This window comes from Candoia aspera, chromosome 4 (genome assembly GCF_035149785.1).
Source record: "Candoia aspera isolate rCanAsp1 chromosome 4, rCanAsp1.hap2, whole genome shotgun sequence".
NCBI classification, from domain to species: domain Eukaryota; kingdom Metazoa; phylum Chordata; class Lepidosauria; order Squamata; family Boidae; genus Candoia; species Candoia aspera.
In genome coordinates, this window is record NC_086156.1 from 25406956 (window position 1) to 25427914 (window position 20959).

Below are 20959 nucleotides of genomic sequence, written 5' to 3' on the forward strand. Positions count from 1 at the left end.
TTAAGAATTAGAAATATTTAATGAATTGCAATTAAAAAATAACTTCATTTCCTCATTAAATTAGATGTAGCTGGAGTAATGAATAATAATTAATGCTGAAGAAACCAATTTTCATCCTGAAAATACTGTGTGGGATAGTAGCACAGAGGGAATCGAGATTAGTGCTAAGAATAGAATATATTCTTAATTAATGAAATCTCCCGGAATTGGTAGGTTTCTGATTTAACAATTTCCATACACAATGCATGGCAGAAAAAGAATTATACACAGTTCAAAACCTCCTGTAAAATGACTCCATTAAATTAAAATGCAACATGCTCTAATTTCAGTTTTCTTGATAACAATAATAAAACCTCAATATGAGTACTGGACATTGTTACACAGTACAAAAAAAACAAGTAATACTTTAACAATTCAGAAATTACTCTGGATTTGACATTCATCTTATTTGTACAGTATTTCTGTACATAATGGAATATAGTTGAAATAATGAATAGCTGAATGTCTTATAAATGTTTTAATGTCACAAATATAAAAATTGGTATTTTACAAATTCATTGAAAATATCTGAAATACAAAAACATACAGTACATGTAACAATATGGAACTGATACTATTTGACATCAGTATATTCTGCAGGCATGCATCAGGAAAATTCATGTATCATTGGAGCAAATAAGGAAATGAAAACTTGTCTTGGTTGTTTTATTTAATTACAAATTAATCGCTTCTGTAAATTTTCTTTCCTCAGGGATACCATTTACCTGTAAATGACAATTCATAAATGCATTAGATCAGAAGTCATTTTAATATAGGTTTAAATTATATGTAGGAGAATCCAGGATGAACCTTGACCAGCTTTAAATAAGAAACCTATCTACTGAACTTCATTTTAAGCAAGCTTTAGAATATTCAGTATTTGGAATATGTAGAAGTAAAGACAAAATATGGAATTGACAAAATGGAGGACAGAATATGTAGCTCCTCAAGTGTTGCTGAACTATGACTCCAAGCACCTGTTACCACTGGTCGTGCTGGCTGCAGTTGCTGGAAACTAGATTAGCAACCCGAGGAGAGCTCTAGATTCTTCTTTTATCACTATTTTTCATCAGACAGAAAGCAAAGCAATACTAATGTAATACTTGCCTCCAATCTTTGAAATGTTGTCATGCGAAATTCTCCTGTAATCCCCGAAAGCAGTAATAAAAATAAATAAATTTGAATACAGATCTGCTGCTTAAATGAATTCCTGTCATAATTTCCAGAGGAATGGCCTTGAAAGTTTGTTGCAGCAAAAACTAGAGTGTTGTGGCACCTCAAAGACTGATGAACTGCTTTACAGTACCGTAAGTTTTTGAGGTCATCGCTGATTTATCAGCTGCATGGAGTATTATCCCACATGGACAGTTACCAAGCACATCAGCAGCTGCATGGAGTGGACTGTCATCCAGAGACACTTAGAATAGATTACTTTTTAAGATGCCACTCTGAATTGGTTTTCTTCCACTTGAATGAATCTTTGATCTAGTTTTTGCCAGTTATGAAGTATGTGCAAAATGTTTTGCATGAACCATTACTTGAACAGCACAGCTGGATTCAGGTAGCTTTTACCTATACTAAAACTGGGGTGTTTTCTTTCATGCACAGGATGAAATGGAGCTGTTTTGTTCCAGGAGAAGAGCCAGCAGAAAGCCCAAAACATCAGTTAACTCACAGGAGATGGGGAGGGAGGAGAGGGAAGGCACCCAGAAGATCAAGAAGGTGAGTAGTTTGCTGGGGCATGCCACATTGGGACAGTGACTGCAGCTGAAAGGAGGGAGGGTGCTAGTGGGATGGGGTTGGTGAGACATTGGCAGCAGCTCAGGCAAGGAAGGAGAGGAACTGGATGAGTGGAATATGACAACTGGGACCTGCAGAGGCGAGAGAGGGGGTGATTTGCACAAACGTCACCTTATTGGACCAATCTGGACTTTGTTTTGTCCAAATCCTCAAATAATCAAGTGTTCCAGATTTTGGCTTTGCCAAGCCATAGCTCACCTGCGATGGTCCAGGTGAACCTCCAGGTTCAAAACAAAACATTTTCCCCATGTTCTGCATACTCCAACAGTTAACTTCCTGCCTGCCTGCCTGCAATGTTTAGATAAAAGGTAGAAACAACCAACAATTCTATATACTGTATGTTAATGCAGCTGCTTGATGCATTCTGATGATTAACAGTAATGCAAATCTCCCCATTTTTTCTCACTCTGCTCTGGGAATGATGGTCCAAGAAATATGAAATACTGGATTAAAGAAAAAAAGATTGCAATAGGTCTGTAATGGGGATCTGCAAAACTTTCCTGCACAAAACATTCATGCAATGAACAGCCCGTTATGGATGCTCTGTGTGAATTGAAACATACATTTCAGATGTTTTGCTACAGACAGAATCCAGAACAGGACCGGCTGGATTTGTATACAGTCCAAAATGTTATTGCCCCCAACATATTTTGAATGTTCTGTTCTGTTCTAGCTGTGTGGTTAGATGTTCTGCTGTCTTTTGCAATTTGGGTGTTAAACATTTATATTCTGAATTCTTCAGTCTGGACCATAGCAGGAGGGACTAATTTTGTCCCTATTTCTCCTGGCTTAGGATGCATGGTGGAGTGATCTGGCTGGAGTTTTGGAGAAAAGTAGTAGGCATTACAGAGTGCATGGCACAGCAAGGGCGTCATTCTGGATTTAACTGTCATTAAATAGAAGATGACTGAAAAGTGAGCTACAAAAGAAGAAATTGCTACAAGGGACCTTGACTGTGCTGGTTCTTCTGCTGGGGTCAGAAAATATCTTTTGATTCAGTGTAGTGAGGCGGGTGGTGGTTTTAGTTAGAAAGAGTGTGAGATTTCCACAACCCTCCAATTCTCTGCTTTTGAGTCTAAACTACCCCCTTCCCAACCCTCCGGGCCTCTTCCAAAATAAGGCCCGTTGCTTCTTTGGAATTCTTTCAGCTACATATGTATGTACTGATGCTGTTGCTTACTCCACGCACACAAACACACACACGCACACTACATAGAGCTTTTTCTCCATATACCTTGTTTTGTTCATGGTGGAGTTATACAGCAGCTGAAGCCCTTTGTTTCCACACACACATTCATGTTTGCCAGATTCTGTGACCCAAGGGTAAGGGAGATGATTCTCCACTATGGCTGCAGAAGTGGCCCAGCTGAAGGACAGAAGACCAGGCCACGGCCAGGCAGAGGGGCTGGGCTATCCAGCAGACACTACTCCTGCTGCAGCAGCAGCAGCAGCAAAGGTCCTAGTTAGTTCATGGAATACTTTCTGGCAAGCCCAGTCACACTTCCCTCCACTTTGGGGCATCCAATGTCAAGATTTGGCCAGACTGCCTAGCAGTACATTTCTTGCCCACCAATTACCAATCCAAGCAAAAGGATATTTTCCAAAGCAGATACATGGTAATACCTAATGGTGTTTATGCTTAAACAATGGCTTAATAAAACTACTAATCTTTCTTAAGATGAATCTCACCTTGCTGAATTCCCCTTACCTGCCATAGGGGAACAGCTGAAGGCTAGCCCTTTCCCTTACTCTCCATCAGCCTTCCCACTGCCTAGGTACAGCCAATGGTTCAGATGAGTCCTGTCCCTGAGACACCAACTCACCTGGGCCACACTAATTTCCTCACTGAAGTAAGTCATGTTGACTCACATCACCTGAGAAATGTGCACTAAATGAGATCCATGTGAATTATTCAGTCTCTGAGCAGCCACTGAGGCTCATATTGTAGGAAAGTCTATGTAGGTTTATCTAGTCCATGCACCATCTAGTCCCTGTAGTGAGATTCCTTCCTCTACCCCTTTCCTGGCTCCCAACCCTCACTCAACCCACTGGAATGGCACACTTATCTTCATGCATGGCCAATGATGCTGCTCCTGACCCACTTGGATTAAACAGGATATACATAGCACACATACATGCAGCATGGAGATGATGCTCTGGCCAGCAGCAGACCACACAGCCCAGACTGAAGAAAAAGAGGACTGTTCTTCCTACTTATCATACCTTTGCTCTGACTGCCCAGAAGGTAAGCTACTGCTGTTTTTCGTAAAGATTCCTACATGGAAGTTGGACTTCATGTTGGTGGGTTAATGTTGTATGGCCTTCAAAGATAAGCTGGTGTAATGCTTGAAATAGCATTAAAGGTATCTGTGCACGCACACACACTATTGTGCTTATGTTCACAGACAAGAGATGAAAATATAAAAAGTACCAGTACAGGTTGGCTTGGTTAACCTGATGCTTGGGTGACTGTGTGTTTAATGTGTGTGCATCCTTGGCTCCTCTTGGTGGTGAGATTCTGGAGGCTTTGTATATATAGTGAATGCCTTCACCTTCAAAGATATTTTGAAAACTCCACAATCAACAAGACAAATGGACATGCACAGAGTGCACAAGCATGGCTAAACTCAACAAGCCATCATCAATGTAGTTAGTTGTTGCTGCTGCTACTGTTATTGTTGCTGCTGTTGTGATGATGAACTGCAATAATCTGGATGCTCCTAGAGCTGGGCTTTTTGTATCTCTACAGAAGATCAGCAGAGAACAAGAGGCTTGTTCTGAATCCCTTTGTTTTCTAGAGACAGAACATCCAAAACTATTTTGTGTTTGTTTCATCAAACCTAGAAGAAACAACTCTTTCCAGATTTTGTTTTATCTGAATTACAACCAGCCTGAAACAGGTTGACAGAACTTCTGGGACACAACATTTTGTTTGACTTCAGAACCACCACAATTTCCATTTTTGTGCATGTCTCTTTGTCTTTTTTATAACATGGCTAGTTTATATTCACTTAAAAAAATAACAATCACCTTCTGTTTGCTGCTGTGGAATCTGAGTCTGATGAGGCAGGTTCCTATAAATAATAATTTTAAAAACTTTTAATATGCTATTATATTTGTAAACAGTAAATGCCAATGATCTGCCTTGTGATGTAATTCAGAATCCATAAAAATGATTTAAGAACACAAAAATATTGCACTTATTTTCACTGAAATGTGGTTACAGTGACAGTTTTCCTCTGCATCCATGCACACACACACACACACACACACACTTGCAAGGCAGAAAATGAATGATGCTATGTGTAAAAAGAAGTTAAAGACATATTTCAGAGTAATAACCTAATGCAATCATAATTAATCCTCCAAACGGAAAAAATTATATTGTACATGGAAAATAGTTGTAAATTGGGATTTATAAAAATCACATTTTGGGTCAATTTGGCTATCCTACTTGCTTTTACAAAGCAAAAAAAAAGTTCTTTCAAAAGACAGGAAATCTTATGATACTGTGATCATCCTTCTGCTATCCTTTGCATTTCATTGCTTTTAGTTCATATTTACACATCATTTTCTCTTTTTATCAACATTATCAATATCTGCCAACTCAAAATAACCCTATATCTTATGGAATACAGTAGAATCTAATCCCTAAAAACTAATGTCCCCCAAATTTGTTAGTTTTTACAGTTCCAGAACAGCTCTTTGTTGAATTTCAACAAACAGAAGTGATGAAATACTATCATCCATTTTCATTAAAGTTAGGAGCAATCTCCCTCTAGATATTTAAGATAAGGATCATTCTACTTGTTGACAATAAGTAACTTAATAAACAAAAAATACCTATGTCTATCTGTTGCAGAAGATTTCTGAGAATTCCATGGACAGCCAAGAAAACAAACAAATGGATCATCGAACAATTCAACCCTAACTTCTCACTTGAGGCACAAATGACCAGACTCAAATTATTCTACTTCGGACCATTATGTGAAGGCCCAGCTCTCTGGAGAAGGCTCTAATGCTGGGAAAGGTGGAAGGAAAGAGAAGAAGAGAATGACCAGCAGCAAGGTGGATGGACTTAGTTAACAGTGGTGAAGGGTGCACCGTTGAAAGCCCTGAAAGACTAGGTTACAGACAGATTGTCATGGAGAAAATCTATGTGGTTCCTAAGAATCAACACCAACTTGATGGCACCTAATCAATAAATCACCTATGCTTATTAACTTACAATTTTAAAAGAATGTTTATTTCTGGACTTTTTATACTGAATTTTTTTTAAAAAAATCACTAAATGGAATTCAGCAGCATAAAATGGTACATTTATATTTATTTTTATCCACTGCCTCTAGAGCAATCTTTAGATCTATGAATGCCAAAAATGACCTACCCAAGCTGGTTCTTATTATTCGAAGCCCACAATGTACAGATTTTGGATATTTATTTATTTATTTATTTATCTATCTATCTATCAAATTTCGTCACCGCCCATCTCCCCCAAAAGAGGAAGTCTGGGCAGTTTACAATAAAGCTAAATAGATTTAAATACAATATATCAGTCAAGGTCTTGAATTATCTGAAACCTTTGGAGCAACTTTGCCTCTTACGCTTAATATGCTACACATAAAATGTTTGATGAGCAACAGATAAAGCTTCTGTTCTCAGGGATATCTTTTCATTCAGTCATATCTCATTTTCCATCTTGTGCTCGCTTTGACCATTGTGCTCCATTACTAACATGCACAATTAACAAATGCCTTGCTGTGCTGTGGTTTGGGGGGAAGGGCTTACCTCAATTCAAGTCAATGAATAAATCAGGCTTGTTTTAGGACGTTAACTAGTCTAACATCATAGTTTGTTGTTCACTTACTGACTGCATCTATGATTTATCTGAGCCTGGTATCATGAAATTCTAAAAGATACTTTAGGGAAATGTTGGGAAAACTGGAAGAAAGAGGAAAAAATATTCCTTTTTTCACCCCTGGAACTATCTCTGACAGACATAGTAAATTTTTCTTGAACTATAAACATTGTCTTAAAGTAGGGGTTAGCAACCTCTGGCCCAAGGGCCAGAGATGGCCCACCACCTAAAATCCTCTGGCCTGGGGTCCCAAAAAATAATACATAGTATATTCACCCGGCCCACTACAGAGAGGGGGAGAGCACTTGTCACCTCTTTGGGCAGCCATTTTGGCAATAGCTTCACCAGCTGCCTCGGTGTACACAGAGCAACAAGTCCCCCAGCAATGGCAGCAGTGTCACGGCCTCTGGCCCCAATGGACAAGGTTGCAGAGCCCTGTCTTACAGGGATGAAATTAGACTACCAAATGTTGCAGGTCATTATTAACTGGGTAATAATATTCAATCATTTTCTTTAAAAACTATGTATATTACTGTTATGGGAAACATATGACAAAAGGTAAATTACAAGAATGTGTTCAATATGTAAAGCCCAAGTTGTTCTACAAGCATTTTTCCCAACTTCTGCATATTCTAGAGGAGCTGGGAATAAAATCCAGAATCCTCAGCCAACATTCTGAGAGCTTAGTTCCAAGCCATGTAGAGGCCACAGCTAGGCTGGAGACTCTGTCTTATAATATCCTAATACTAGCTTTGCAGACAAAAAGAGTCAGCAGATCTCCATCAAAACTCAATTAAAGTGCCTCGCTTCAAGCAATCTATACTGATACTTACTGTTGGGTTTGCATCAGTGGCATGCTAGTATTGTCATAACTGTCGGGGTGAACAGGTGGTACAATCTCACCAGTGACTGGGTGAAAAACAGGAAGTGTTGAGAGCGGCCATGCTATCTCTCTGTTTTTTGACATCTCCCGAAGTTCTTTTGTGGATTTCTGAATTGCACTGTGATGGACCAGCTGAATACTAGATCAAAGGAAACATTTTTTTAGTTGATCTTGTCATAATGAATACTGCAAAAAAAAAATTCAAATAATCTAACAAATTACTGTCAAATAGATTCAAAAGATATGATTTATATCAAAACATTAATGAATGTGATGTTTTGGGGAAAGAAATCATATATAGGCACAGGTACACACACACTGAGGTAGTCCTCTTTAGCAACCACAATTGGGACTGACAACTTGGTCATTAAATGCAGTGGTTGCTAAGTGAAACTGTATTTATCTTACTTCAGCTTTCCTTTGCTTTACAGATCTGCGAAGGTTGTAAATGCAAGGATTGGTCACAGAGTTACTTTTTCATCACTGTTGTAACTGCAAACAGCTGCTAAACAAGGCAGTTGCTAAATGAGGACTACCTTATACCCAAAATAACATTCAGTAATTGTTTGATATGATTCAAACAAGATAGATAGATGATAGATGATAGATAGATAGATAGAAAGAAAGAAAGAAAGAAAGAAAGAAAGAAAGAAAGAAAGAAAGAAGAGGAAGTTGGCTATATAAAACCTGCAAAGTTTCATTCAGCCCATTAAATCTATTCCCATTTGCTCACCAGGAAGCAAAAGATAATCTGAAATTAACTGCATTTGATATACATTTTTTTTCCAACATAACAACTGCAAAGGGGGATCATGATAAGACAATATACAGTGGGGGGTATTAACTCTTTTGATCATCATGATTAATATCTCCCTCCCCCCCAAAACAGCTGAAATTTGTTCCAGGAAAGAAACTTCCATTGATACTAATGGCAGCCTCTCTTAGGGTAAAAAGCAATATTCACTGGAAAATTAATGGGGTGAAGGGCTGCCGCAAAAATACATGGCTATTATTTAGAACACTGGACCTGTTAAATTTCAGTCCTACGGTTTATATCACTTCTAGTTTGACTTTATTTTTACTTTTAATTCTGGGAAAAGCTTGATAGATTCAATATAATCTACATGTCCTGTTTAGCCTATTTGTGCTATAGAACTGACATTATAAAACAGTAGCCCTTCAGATGTTACTGAATTACAATTTCCATCATTCACAACCAGCATGGCTAACAGTAAGGAATGCTGGGAGATGTATTCAGCAAGAGGGCAACAAATTCCCTGGTTTTAGATGGGTGAGCAATTTATAGCCTTTCAGATGTTGTTGAACTACAATTCCCAGCTTTCTTTGGCCAACCTTGCTGGAGTTCCTGGAATTTGTAATTTGGCAACACTATGAGGGCCAGAGGTTCCTCCTACCTGCTGTTACAAGTTTGTTCCACAGAAGGGACTTAATCAAGCTCATATATTACTGTTTTTAGTTTGATAAGTGTTCAGCTTGTTATTCAGAGAAGGAACATTTTGAATTTTAGGTACTGCTTTCACAAAATGGACTTTTAGTCTTTTAATTATCCCATACGTATCTTTTCCAATGAGGTACCCTACAGATAAATTGGAATTACAATCCCCAAAATTCTCAGCTAGCAAAAGAATGCTGGCTAGGAATTCTGGAATGGTAGTCCAGCAGATCTGCAAGGCACTAGGCCGTGGAAGACTGCCTTTAGATATAAGAGTTAGTAATTTCAAAACCTGAACTACAAATTTTGGTTTTAATCTATTTTATTATTAATTTTTAGCCCTTTTTATTTTGACCTACTCAATTCCTTATGATTGTACTTTTTTAAAGCAGCTAACTTGGCAATGGAAGACAAGGTAATGAGAATGAAAATGATATACATGTATGAAGCATGACAAACTCCCAGGAAATGGTTAAATTAAATGATGGGAGAAAATAACAGGAAAGAAGAAGACACTTACTCTGGTGTTTGCATGTTTCTCTTTTCCCTAAAAATAAAACAAAAGTTATGAATTAAATAATAGCACTGATATTTGGAACATTAAATCTAAGCGCTGATGGAAACAGGGAATGATATGGAAATGCTGGTCTTTATCTTAACAGGTCATGATTCAAAAAAGGCCATAAAAGAAGGTGCACAGCCAGAAATTGGCATGGCCCTCTGAAGAGCTGCCACAGCAGCTTCAGCAGCCACCAGCCAAGCTGCCCTCAAGCAGAAGATCCCTTTTCAACTGTGGGACCAGTAGTGGCAACCCTTCACAGAACACTTCAGCTAGGTCTGCAATTGTGTGCTTCTGCATTCATAAAAGCAGCTTGAATCATGACCTTGGTTTCATATCATTTAGGAGCATTTACCACAAGTTGATGAGGAAGCATGGGTGAAGGCATAGAAAGGAATGAAAAAGAGGAAAAACACAGATGGAGACACATGAATATGCAGAACAGATGCTGGACTAAAAAGTCTGCAGAACATGTGCATGTAAAATGGAAGAGGACTATGTGGCTTCTTTATGCTGCTCTATGACCATAATAGAAAATGGATTTGATGATATGTTGCTTGCTGCTTTTTAATAATGCTTTTTTGGCTTCTATTATCCTAAAATTCAGTTCACAATCTTAAGAAAGTTTATTTTAATATTACGAAGACATTTTTCCTACTTTTAATTCCAAATAAGACATGTTAACTTTCTTTTTTAAAATGGATTCCTTGTTTTGCAGTTTCTTAACAAATTAAGATTGCTAGCTTGAAAGATAACAGTAGAAATTTCATTTTATTGCAAGTTTTAGAAAATATGAAGAACTATTTTTATGAACTGAATTAAGCTGAACCTAATATTCTTTTTGCGTGCTTCTAACTTATAACTTTACAAAAAACGCACAGCAACATATTAATGCTTCAAAGTACTCACACTCCTTCCCGCCGGCAGCACATAATATAAGCAAGTATTAGAAAAAGCACCAGGGCAACTGCAGAGGGAACTGCTAAAGTAAGGAGGAAGTCTGAATAATAGTCTCGGCTTTTCAGATTTTCAGAAGGTGGCTTATATTCACCACCATCTGGTAATATGCCTTCTCCACGGATCACTTCTTGATAAGTAGAAACTTGCTGTGTTTTATCAACCTGATACCAAAAGTACAAAAAGCATTTTAGACTTCTTTGGAAAAACATGCAGGCAATAGCTGAAAAAAAAAAAAGGAAAAAAAAAAGAAAAATGTACTAAATCAAAGTAATCCACACCTTTTGGGAAACAGTTATATTTGGGGAAAGATGAGGAAATCTGAATAATAGATCTGCTTTATTTGGCACTCTCACAAAATGGCTAACAAAAGAGAAAGGTTTCTCTCTTCACCAAATGGATTATAATACCACTTGGCTGATATTTGTATTTAATTTCTTTTTTGTATTGTGTTTTAACTGTTTAAATTGTTTTTATGATTGTTCGCCACCCAGAGTCACAGCTTTAAGAAGGGTGGCTATACAAAGTGAATGAATGAATGAATGAATAAATAAATAAATAAATAAATGAGTGCTATATTGCTCATGGTCCATTACAAAATCTTGATTTCTCAGCTATAATACTGTTGAGGCCTAAATAAGGTAACCTGCCCAATTACTTTAATATAAGGCATAAGATCTGTTCAAAAACATTATAGTAAATCAGTTTACTGAACTAGTTTTCTTGTAAGCACTCTTTCACAGACCAGCGGTTTGAACAAAAAAATGAGTCAAGAGAAGTACTCTACACCAACTTACATATTTGGCCCAGCACAGCGTAACAAATAATTTCACTTAAGACAAAACTACACAGAAATGTGCCTGCATGAAACACACACACACACACACACACACACACACACGATCAGTGTACATTTCCTCTCCTCTCTTTTTCTTTGGCTCAGATGGCAGTAGTAACCAAGATTTGGTTTCAGTTCATTAATTTATTTTATTCTTAAATTTATATCCTGCCTTTTGTTCAGGAGCACTAGGCAGCATACATAGAGCTCCCTCCTTATTTTTCCCCATATCAACCCTATGAGGTAAGTTGGACAAAGAGTGACTGGCCCCAAATCACACAGTGACATTCTGTGGCTGTGGACAGTCTTGAACCTGGTGTCCCTGGTGCCAGTCCATCACCTTCACCACCACACCATGCTGGTTCTCTGTATAGGAGATTTCTGGACTGTCATAGCCTGATTCACCCTTAAATTTAAGCCACAGTAGTTTGTTTGTCTTTAGCTTGATGTACAAATCAGGCTATCATGACTTGTTCAATAAATTATGTTTTACAAATTGTGACTTAGCATTATGCGTGGGCGCTCCCTATGCATGTGCCAGGAATTGTGATTTAAAAGCATGCTGGTCAATTGTCAGACAGTCTAACCGCAACAATAAACTTATCCCAGATTTAAAAATACAATCGGCTATTCAGGCTTTTGCTAAACTTTATCTACAGTGCATCAAACAGCTGCCCATTGATTGATTTGGTTCCTCTATCCTCCATAGATGGCTACAAAAGCAGAAATAGGATTCCTTCTCCAACACCCCCTGAAGGCATCCAGTATCTCTAACATCCCCTGAAGATCTGATCGTTTCACCAAATCTGTTCTCTTTGAAGATCCAAACACACCTCCTAGAAATATGTGCTTAGCCTTGCAGAATAAAGAGAATGTGGAAAAGCTCTTACAGACTCCCAGTCCAGCATTATTGAGGGGCACTCTGGCCCAGTGTAGCCAATGAAATAGACTGTTCAGCCAATGAAAGTGCAGGAGCCATGGGTTGCAACAGATCCAGACTTTCTCTGGAAATATCTACGGTAGCACTTTTGCCTGCTCAAATTGAATGCCTACTCCCTGGCTTTTACATCCTGGAATACTGCAGGCTGAAAAGCCAGAGATAAGGATCCATCATTCCTGGCATGCATCTCCAATTACAGTATGTCATAGTTTTTTTTCCAGGAAACACGACACAGGGGTGAATTGTTTTTACAAGGGTTCAGGGCAACTGTACTGGAAGCGGTGCCTGGAGATGATCACGGGAGACTTTGCAGGGGCGTAGGTATTTTAACTTCTACAGACTCAAGTAATTGGTTTACAGCCATTAGAACAGTATGCAATGGCAGCACCGCTTCAATTTAACAGGTGTCAACTTCTTTTGATCAATGTGCATATTCCACCCCTGCACACACAATCACAGATAAAATGTTTGGGATATAAGGACTTAGATAATACCAGGTTTAAAATTTTATCCAAGACTCCTAAACATAGCTGATTTTGGCTAATCTGCAAAAGCTTATCAGGACTGAATCTGTTTAGTACTTGCAGAGAAGACTACCAGGAAACCCCAAGGCTGTAAACTAGATTAGGAAGTAGAAATATTCCAGAGTGCAATGGTAAGCCAATTCCATATTGTTGCAAAGAAAACTGCATGAATGTGTCAATGAAATCATTGAAATCAATCTCAATTTTATGAGTGTCTATATCTTTAACTTTAAAACCCGTTGTACCATGACTACACCTTGTAGCTTCTTTGACCAAGAGTAAGAAAATTCATCCCACAAATCCAGCTAAAAGAGCTACTAATTATAATTTTCTTGTTCTAAAATAAGTAAAGGTTATTCTTTAAATAATAACACTTGTAGCAATAATAAACGAAAGGGCAGAGATAGCTGCCTTATGCCAACTCACACCATTAGCCTACCTATTGTGTTATCTATTCCAGCCTTTTGAACCTGTGTTTTGCTATCATAATTCCATGATACTACGGGCTAAAGGAGGCTGATCGATCCTGATCAACAGTACTGTATCTTTCCTGGAGATGCTAGGAATGAATCTTGGATTTTTTAAAAAAGAAAATTACTCATTACTCATGCATGTGTGTTTATATATGTACAATTATTTCCCTGTGATTATTTTCAAGTACTGTGCATCAAAGCCATTTATTATAGAAATTTCAAATCTGTTTTACTTCTACTAGGGAAACTCTGGTTAAAAGCAAAGATGTAAATAATGAAACAGTATAAGACAGAATAACCATAGAGTTAACAAGCACAATAGATGACCAGTTTAGCTTTCTTCAGTAAGCTAGATTTTCATCATGCCTTTCACCAAAAGGTATACTGGTGACAAGCACTACAGATTTTCCCAGCAAGGACATGGCAGAGCATTAACACTGTGAGTGACAGGAAACTATGCCCCTCCCATGAAGTTCATCACACAGATCAGAAATTTATGTGCACAATCATATGTGCATCAATGGTATTTTAAACACAGAACGGCTATGATTTCTGAAATACTGCCAATCAATAACTCACCAAAGAGATTTTACACCAGTCTATGTGAAACTGAGTACGAAACTTTTTATCACAAGTTATTATAGGTTCCATTTCTTGACTGCATCTTAGCTGATTCTGTGGGTTTTCTACTTCCCTTAAGCAGGAGGAGAATGTAACATCTGCACCAACCATAACATAGACACTGCAAAGAAATGGTAAACAGTTTTAGGATGGTCACTGACAATTTTTAAATTAATCAGTTGGATCCCAGGGTTCCTTTCTGTGAATGAAAAGGACTTCCAGTCTTAGCACTTTGACCACTGTTTTCTAATGCAAGTTATTCATACAAGAGTAATAAAAAATAGCATAAAATATTGTAGTTTTATCAAGTGCAGGTACATAAAAGCAGTAAACTAAATAAAAACATGCTTTGCAATTTCACCAAAGTACTTTCTGAAAGCAAATATAAATTTTCTTAAGATTGAAAACAGAGCATAGTTAAATTAAAACTTTGTTTAAAAATATTCTGCTAAAGAATCAGTGTTTTTAAAGGTAAAGGTAAAGGTTTCCCTTGACGTAAAGTCCAGTCGTGTCCGACTCTAGGGGGCGGTGCTCATCTCCGTTTCAAAGCCTTGGAGCCGGCGTTGTCCATAGGACACTTCCGGGTCATGTGGCCAGCATGACTCACGGAACGCCGTTACCTTCCGCCGAAGCGGTACCAATTAATCTACTCACATTTGCATGTTTTCGAACTGCTTGGTGTGCAGAAGCTGGGACGAGCAACGGGAGCTCACCCCGCCGCGCGGTTTCGAACCGCCGACCTTCCGATCGACAGCTCAGCGGTTTAACCCGCAGATTGAAAACAGAGCATAGTTAAATTAAAACATTGTTTAAAAATATTCTGCTAAAGAATCAGTGTTTTTAGGAATCAAATATAAACTGTGCTTGCTTGGAAAAATAAAAACGTTAACTCACTTAAGTGTGAGGTTTGTTAATAACATATTAAGGCTCTATTTCTCAGCCTCTTTTCAACAGTTCCAAACTGTTAAGTAGCTTTAAAGCACATACACTGGAAATAATCAAGAAAAGATAGAAAAGGAATGCATAAAAAAACTGTGACTGAAATCCAGCTGCATTTGTCTGCTTATTATTAATTTCTTCCATAATCAGAAGTCAGAAAGCAGACAATTTGCCCTCTTCCTTGCAGTCATGATCTTAAAGATGAGAGGAGTGGGTTGTAAGATGACAAAAGGAATTATACTGCATTATACTGGATTTCACCTATTATACAAAGGCCCTTAGGAAACTAATTCGGCTGCATTTTTGAAGCGCTCAACATAGTCCCGCATCTTGGCAGGGCCACTGTGAAGCTGGAAAGATACTTGCATTTTCCTACTGTCTTCCTAGTATGTTTTGTTCGCATTTGTTTTACTATTTCCTTCCTACATAAAAAATGGGTGGGATTTTTTTTAGCTCAAGAGTAGAGCTAACATTACTCCAAATTTTAGGACATAGTGGAAGGCTGATTTTCTCCTACATCTGCCCTTTTCTCATAAATTTGGAGGTTTGTGTTTACTCTAGTCCCCTGCTATGCATTCTCCCAATTGTTTCAGCCTTCCTGACACCATTTTTAACACTGAGAGAAAACAGGCTTTGGAATCTGCCAAGGTTGATAAGAGGAACATCTGTTGTTGTTTTATTTTATTGTACAGCCCACCTTTCATATATGAAGCTCAAGATGGATTCCATGGGGATTTCCTTGCATTTCTTCCTCAGAACAACTCTATCAGGTAGGCGGAGCTTCAAGAGAGTGGCCCAAAGCTAACCAGTGCATTTCCACAGCGGCATAGGGCCTTGAATCTGTGCTTTCCTAGTCTTAGTCCAGCATCACCATCGCAATACAGTGTGTGCTACTGGATTCCCCTCCCCCCTCAATTAGTGATAGGGAGCTTTGGCTGTCAAGAATCTGTCCCATCTATTTCAGCCAGCATGGCTCATGGTGGGAGATGCCAGACACTCCTATCAGTAGGGCCGAAATGTAACATGGGATAGTGGTTAAGGCTGGAAGCCAGGAGACTGAGAGTTCTAGTCCCGCCTTAGGCATGAAAGCCGGCTGGGTGACCTTGGGCCAGTCCCTCTCTCTCAGCCCAACTCACCTCACAAGGTTGTTGTTGTGGGGCAAAGAGGAGGAGGAGCGAGTATTAGGTATGTTCGCCGCCTTGAGTTATTTATAAAAATAATAAAGGGGGTATAAAAAAATCTAAATAAATAAATAAATAATAAAATAAATAAAAGACAGGAAGAAGGTAGCTATGATCATCTCCATCATTTACATTTTCAAATAATTAACAATAAAACTAAACAAATTAATGAATGATTTGTGGAAAAGACAATTAAATAAGGAGGATTAAGTAAAATCTAATAGAACTGAAAAAAATATTGTTTTTAAGCAAAATAACTAAGTTTGGAATTACTGCCGAAGAAAAGGGAGAAGAGAAAGAAGATTAATTCTTAGAAAGTGAGTAAAAGAACCTGCAAGAGAGTCAAAAAGATAACAAGCTGTTCTCACAAGAGAGCACAGTTAGAGAAGAACCACCCCGAAGAGAATGTCGGCAACAAAGTATGACTGTAGTGACATTTATCTGTTACTCTCTCCACATTCCATGTTCCTGCTGTCCATCCACAAGCTGCAATTAGGGAACTGATTGCAAGGGTCATCATGACTTAAGAAAAGGTATTAATATTATTTATAAATGGGAGATTCTTATGATCTACACAATGAATGTGATGTGAAAGGTCCCCTGCGCAAGCACCGAGTCATGTCTGACCCTTTGGGGGGATGCCGCTTTTGCAGCGTTTTCTTGGCAGACTATAGAGCGGGGTGGTTTGCCATTGCCTTCCCCAATCGTCACCTTCCCCAGCAAGCTGGGTACTCATTTTACCAACCTCAGAAGGATGGAAGGCTGAGTCGACCTGAGCCGGCTACCCGAGAGAGAATCCAGCTTCCGCTGGGATCGAACTCTGGTCGTGGGGGGAGTTTCATTTAAATTGAATAATGGACAGATTTAGGGACAAGACAGGACTATTGATCTCTGAAATCAGTTATTCCCTTTCCCACCCTTCCCCACCAAGATGCAAAAATAAATTATATTAGGTATTATTTTACTCTTTTTCTCACTCTTTCTTGGCAAGCAGATCCATCTTTTCCATCATAATGAGCTCCCAAACTACAGATTGGAGGCAAAGCTCTGCAGAGGATTTGGAGACAGTTAGTAATGTTTGTCTTGCCTCAGGACAGTTAAAAACCACACTGAATTGCCCATTCCACTCTGGAGTCAGGCTTCATGCCAAGGCAGAACATCATCCTGAAGCAAATTAAAATCATCATGTCCTTCCTTCTTGCATCCCCAAGCTTTGGAGAATAATTCCTTTTGGCAGAGAGAGATGGATTAGATCCCTGAAACAGGGATTCCTTGTTCATTGGTCCAGATGCCACCATAGCTTTTTACTGAATTGTTTAAAAAAAATCTTTCCACTGTACAATTTTAAAGGGTATTAAACTCTTCAATAAATAGTTGCTATTGCTAACAGAAACATAACATCTTACCCTTCTTTCATGTCATTAATAGGAAGGGGCACTCTCCCTCCCCTATCAAGAGCTGAGGTAATGTTTATGGCGTTCAGTCGCTCAGGCTGCCATACATTTTTCACAGCTCCAAGAAAATCTCCAAGAACCTCACTTGCCAACATTTCCTCCACGTTCATGTTTTTAATGAAGAATTCTGCTTGATATGGCAAAAGAAGATCTAATTGCAAAGAGAAAAGTAATTGTGTCTTAGACACTTTTCAAATTTACTAAAAGAGATGGAATAGTAAGTCAGAAATACAGCATGGCATCCTTTTAGCTGCATGATCAAATATAAACACGCACAAGAAAGGCCCAGTTTTTTAAGCATGGTTACAAGACTGGGAGTGCTACATCTCATAACTGGAAAACATGGATTGATTATTCATGCTGGTACCTCTGGTGTATAGGCTCTTTTTCTCTACTTTGTCACTTCAACTTCCTTCTAGCTTTACCCAGTTTGCTTTTGAACCAGTACTGAAAGTTCACTACATCATTCTCATTTAGAGATAGGCCATGATTTGCATAATTTGGATGTAAGAAACCAGAGTGTATTCAAGTCTGGAAGGGAATCCAAATGCACAAGCTGAAGGCTCAGGAATAGTGAAACCACAGTTTGCAATTATATGTAGTCCTAATACTGGATCATTCTGCCATCAAATGGCTATGCTAGCAATATGGTACATAAGGGGTACCTAATCTTTTTGGACAATGTATGCACGTGGAGTATTGAATAATTTAACAGAATGCCTTCTGCCATCTCCTCTAGCTCCTACTCTCCATAACGTTCCCTTCTACACCAATCTCTTCCTTTTGTTTTAACTGAAAGAGTATTTAAAGAAAAAAAATGCTTAGGGAGCCAGGGAGCCTGGCAGATTGCCTCCAAAGGGAGTGTCAGTAGGCCCTCTGGGGCCCCTGACCTACATACTTTGAATATCCTAAGCATCCTTTCTTTCCATCAACATATTGGTGAGCTGTTCATGTATAACAACTCCCAATTTCTGAAGCATCCTAGCTGGAATTCATTTACAGTCAGTTTTTCTGGACTGGAAAAAAATATTTTAATTACTCATCATAATATTTTTTTTCAACTAATATTGTCATGAGTGAGGATGGCGAGCAGGGGGCTCCCATCCAGGCTGTTAAGCGCATGCATAGTACTGAGGAATTAGGTGGCCATTCAAAGAGACACAGATCGGGCCGGCCTTAGTCTTTGGGGTTTATCTGTCTGGGTTTTTCCCACACTTCTTCAGTTTATTAGGATTCTCTGTTATGTAGCAGTAATAAAACACTAGAGACCTATTCCTTGTCTCAGCATGGTTCCTGGCTGTTAGGACATATATCACTTTAAAGTGCACACAAATTTGGATAATGGGGTTCTTTTCATCTGTTTAAGTCACTTGAGTTACCATGAGTTGCATATAGCTAACTAGACACTGTTCTGCATTCTAAGCAATTTACAATATACTGGTCAAATACACGCTGATGCCATCAATGCCAATATTTTGGAGGTATGATTATCAGGATGAAGCGGTCCTCTTTAAAGGAACTAACTTACTAACATCCATTTAAATGAAATTAACTAGACAAGAAAAACTGTCAAATACCTTTTTCCCCTTGCAAAATGTTTTTCTGTCTTTAATTATTCAGTAACAACTTAACTGCTTCACATTATTTATCAGCTGTACCATCCAAAATGCTGAGATAACTCCTGAGGACATACCTTCTGCTGACATTATATTAATAATCAAATTATTTCTTGCTGTCTCGAAGGTACGCCTGTTATAAGCAGTGATCTAATGGGAAAAAAAGTAAAACAGTAACCCATTACATTTTGTTACATGATAATAAGTAAACAATAATCAGGGTTCTCTTACATTTGCTGCAAATATAATAATAGAGGCAGTTTGTTTTTCTGTTTAAACTTCTCACTGTTCGGGGGTCAGTATAGTATATAGCTGTACATGCATATAAAACAGAAAATGTTCAGAAGAGCCAGAATTAGGTGATGAGAAACCTGTGGGATGGTTTTTTTTGTTGACGGACAGAAAGCAAGAGAAACAGTCTACATTGGGAGGGGGGCTACTCCTAGTCTCCTTTCAGTTATACTATGACTGAACAAACTTTGAGAACTAAGGGGCATTCCTGTATTATATAGCACCAAGATGTACATCAATAGCAGTTAAAGTGACTACATACAATGAATCCCATAATCATTTTACATATCTATCTAGCCACTTTTGCAAACAGATTTCAGGTACTGATGGACTTATCTTGCAAGGCCCTTAATGAGCAACACAACAGTATTAATGGTATCTAGAAGGTGACTCTTTTTAAGGATATGCTTTTTATTTGCTCTCCAATACGTGAAAAATTGTATTAAGATACAACCCTTTATCCACTTGCCTGGAATAAGTCTCCTTTCAATGTTGTGGTTCTTGCATCTAAGCAGATAGTATTGAAAACAGCTCAATATCTCTGCACTTAAGAACTATTATTTTCAATAGAATATATACTCAAATGTAATTTCCAGCTGTTAATGCTGTCCTTTCCTTTTAGTTATGCAAGTTTAGACCATCACCATTATCTCTGGTGGCATGTTTGTGTCAAAATATCTAATGCATTTTTGAAATAAACATTCTGTAAGGTAAATACCTCAATGATAGTTGGCTTGCCCATGTTTTCTATAGTTGGTGATCCATATAGCACACCATCACTATATGGTGTTCTTTGGATGTAGCGCAACCAGCCAGGTCTATCAGGGTAACCCATTAGGTTTGTATTAAATGTTATGGGATCATTGTTTATCTCACCTGGATAAACAAGACAGCCATGTTAACATACAGTTCCACCATCCAAACACATATTTTTATGTTCATGCCAATGATAAATTCCTACTAGTTAGTTCCTATTTTGATCCTCAATAATTTAGTTCCTATTTTCATTATGGTGATGAATTCATACTAACCCAAAAAAGTATAGGTATAGTTTTTTACAGTTTTGGCCAACAGTATAGTTGTGTGATCTTGTCTCCCTAAAAATGTAATATTCACCAATCGCCAATGCCTCCTAATACTGCATAAATTCCAATATTAGTGGATTCAATTGGGCTTAGTCTTAAATAAATGGGCACTGTAGCTTAAATGAGGTTGTTTCATTAACTGTGAAGGCTTTGCTGTGTTCCTGTATACTAAATAACAAACAAGCATTAAATATGTTAAGAAAGTATGTTTTGTTTATTTTGCTGTATTATGGAAAACAGAATAATAACATGTTTCACAACAGTGGAGATACTTTGTTTTTTTTTTTAAAAATGCAAATTGATGATACCCAAGAAAAACTGCAGGCTTTTTAATGCTACATTCACGACATTTGCTCTTAGTCCAAGGCCAAAAGATTCATGATGCTAAATGTGTCAGTTATTAATCTTAGAGAAAGAGAGATATTATTTTCAAACAAATTCAACAATG

The 20959-nt window shown here is 38.1% G+C and overlaps 1 protein-coding gene across 3 annotated transcripts in view; it reads right to left on the reverse strand.

The window, feature by feature from the left end:
* SGCE (sarcoglycan epsilon) overlaps positions 1–20959 on the reverse strand; it is a 38531-nt gene continuing 17572 nt past the window's right edge. The window contains exons 3-12 of one of the 3 annotated variants that reach the window (XM_063303656.1): positions 20145–20302; positions 19213–19285; positions 17472–17670; positions 13904–14066; positions 10502–10713; positions 9554–9580; positions 7531–7719; positions 4870–4913; positions 1147–1181; positions 1–764 (exon numbers count right to left, since the gene is read on the reverse strand). In XM_063303656.1, coding sequence (XP_063159726.1) covers positions 714–764; positions 1147–1181; positions 4870–4913; positions 7531–7719; positions 9554–9580; positions 10502–10713; positions 13904–14066; positions 17472–17670; positions 19213–19285; positions 20145–20302 — 1151 coding nt within the window. In that variant the 3' untranslated portion in view covers positions 1–713. Of the gene's footprint in view, positions 765–1146; positions 1182–1714; positions 1807–4869; positions 4914–7530; positions 7720–9553; positions 9581–10501; positions 10714–13903; positions 14067–17471; positions 17671–19212; positions 19286–20144; positions 20303–20959 lie in introns of all 3 variants that reach the window. The other 2 variants (XM_063303654.1, XM_063303655.1) reach the window with 2 other exon arrangements.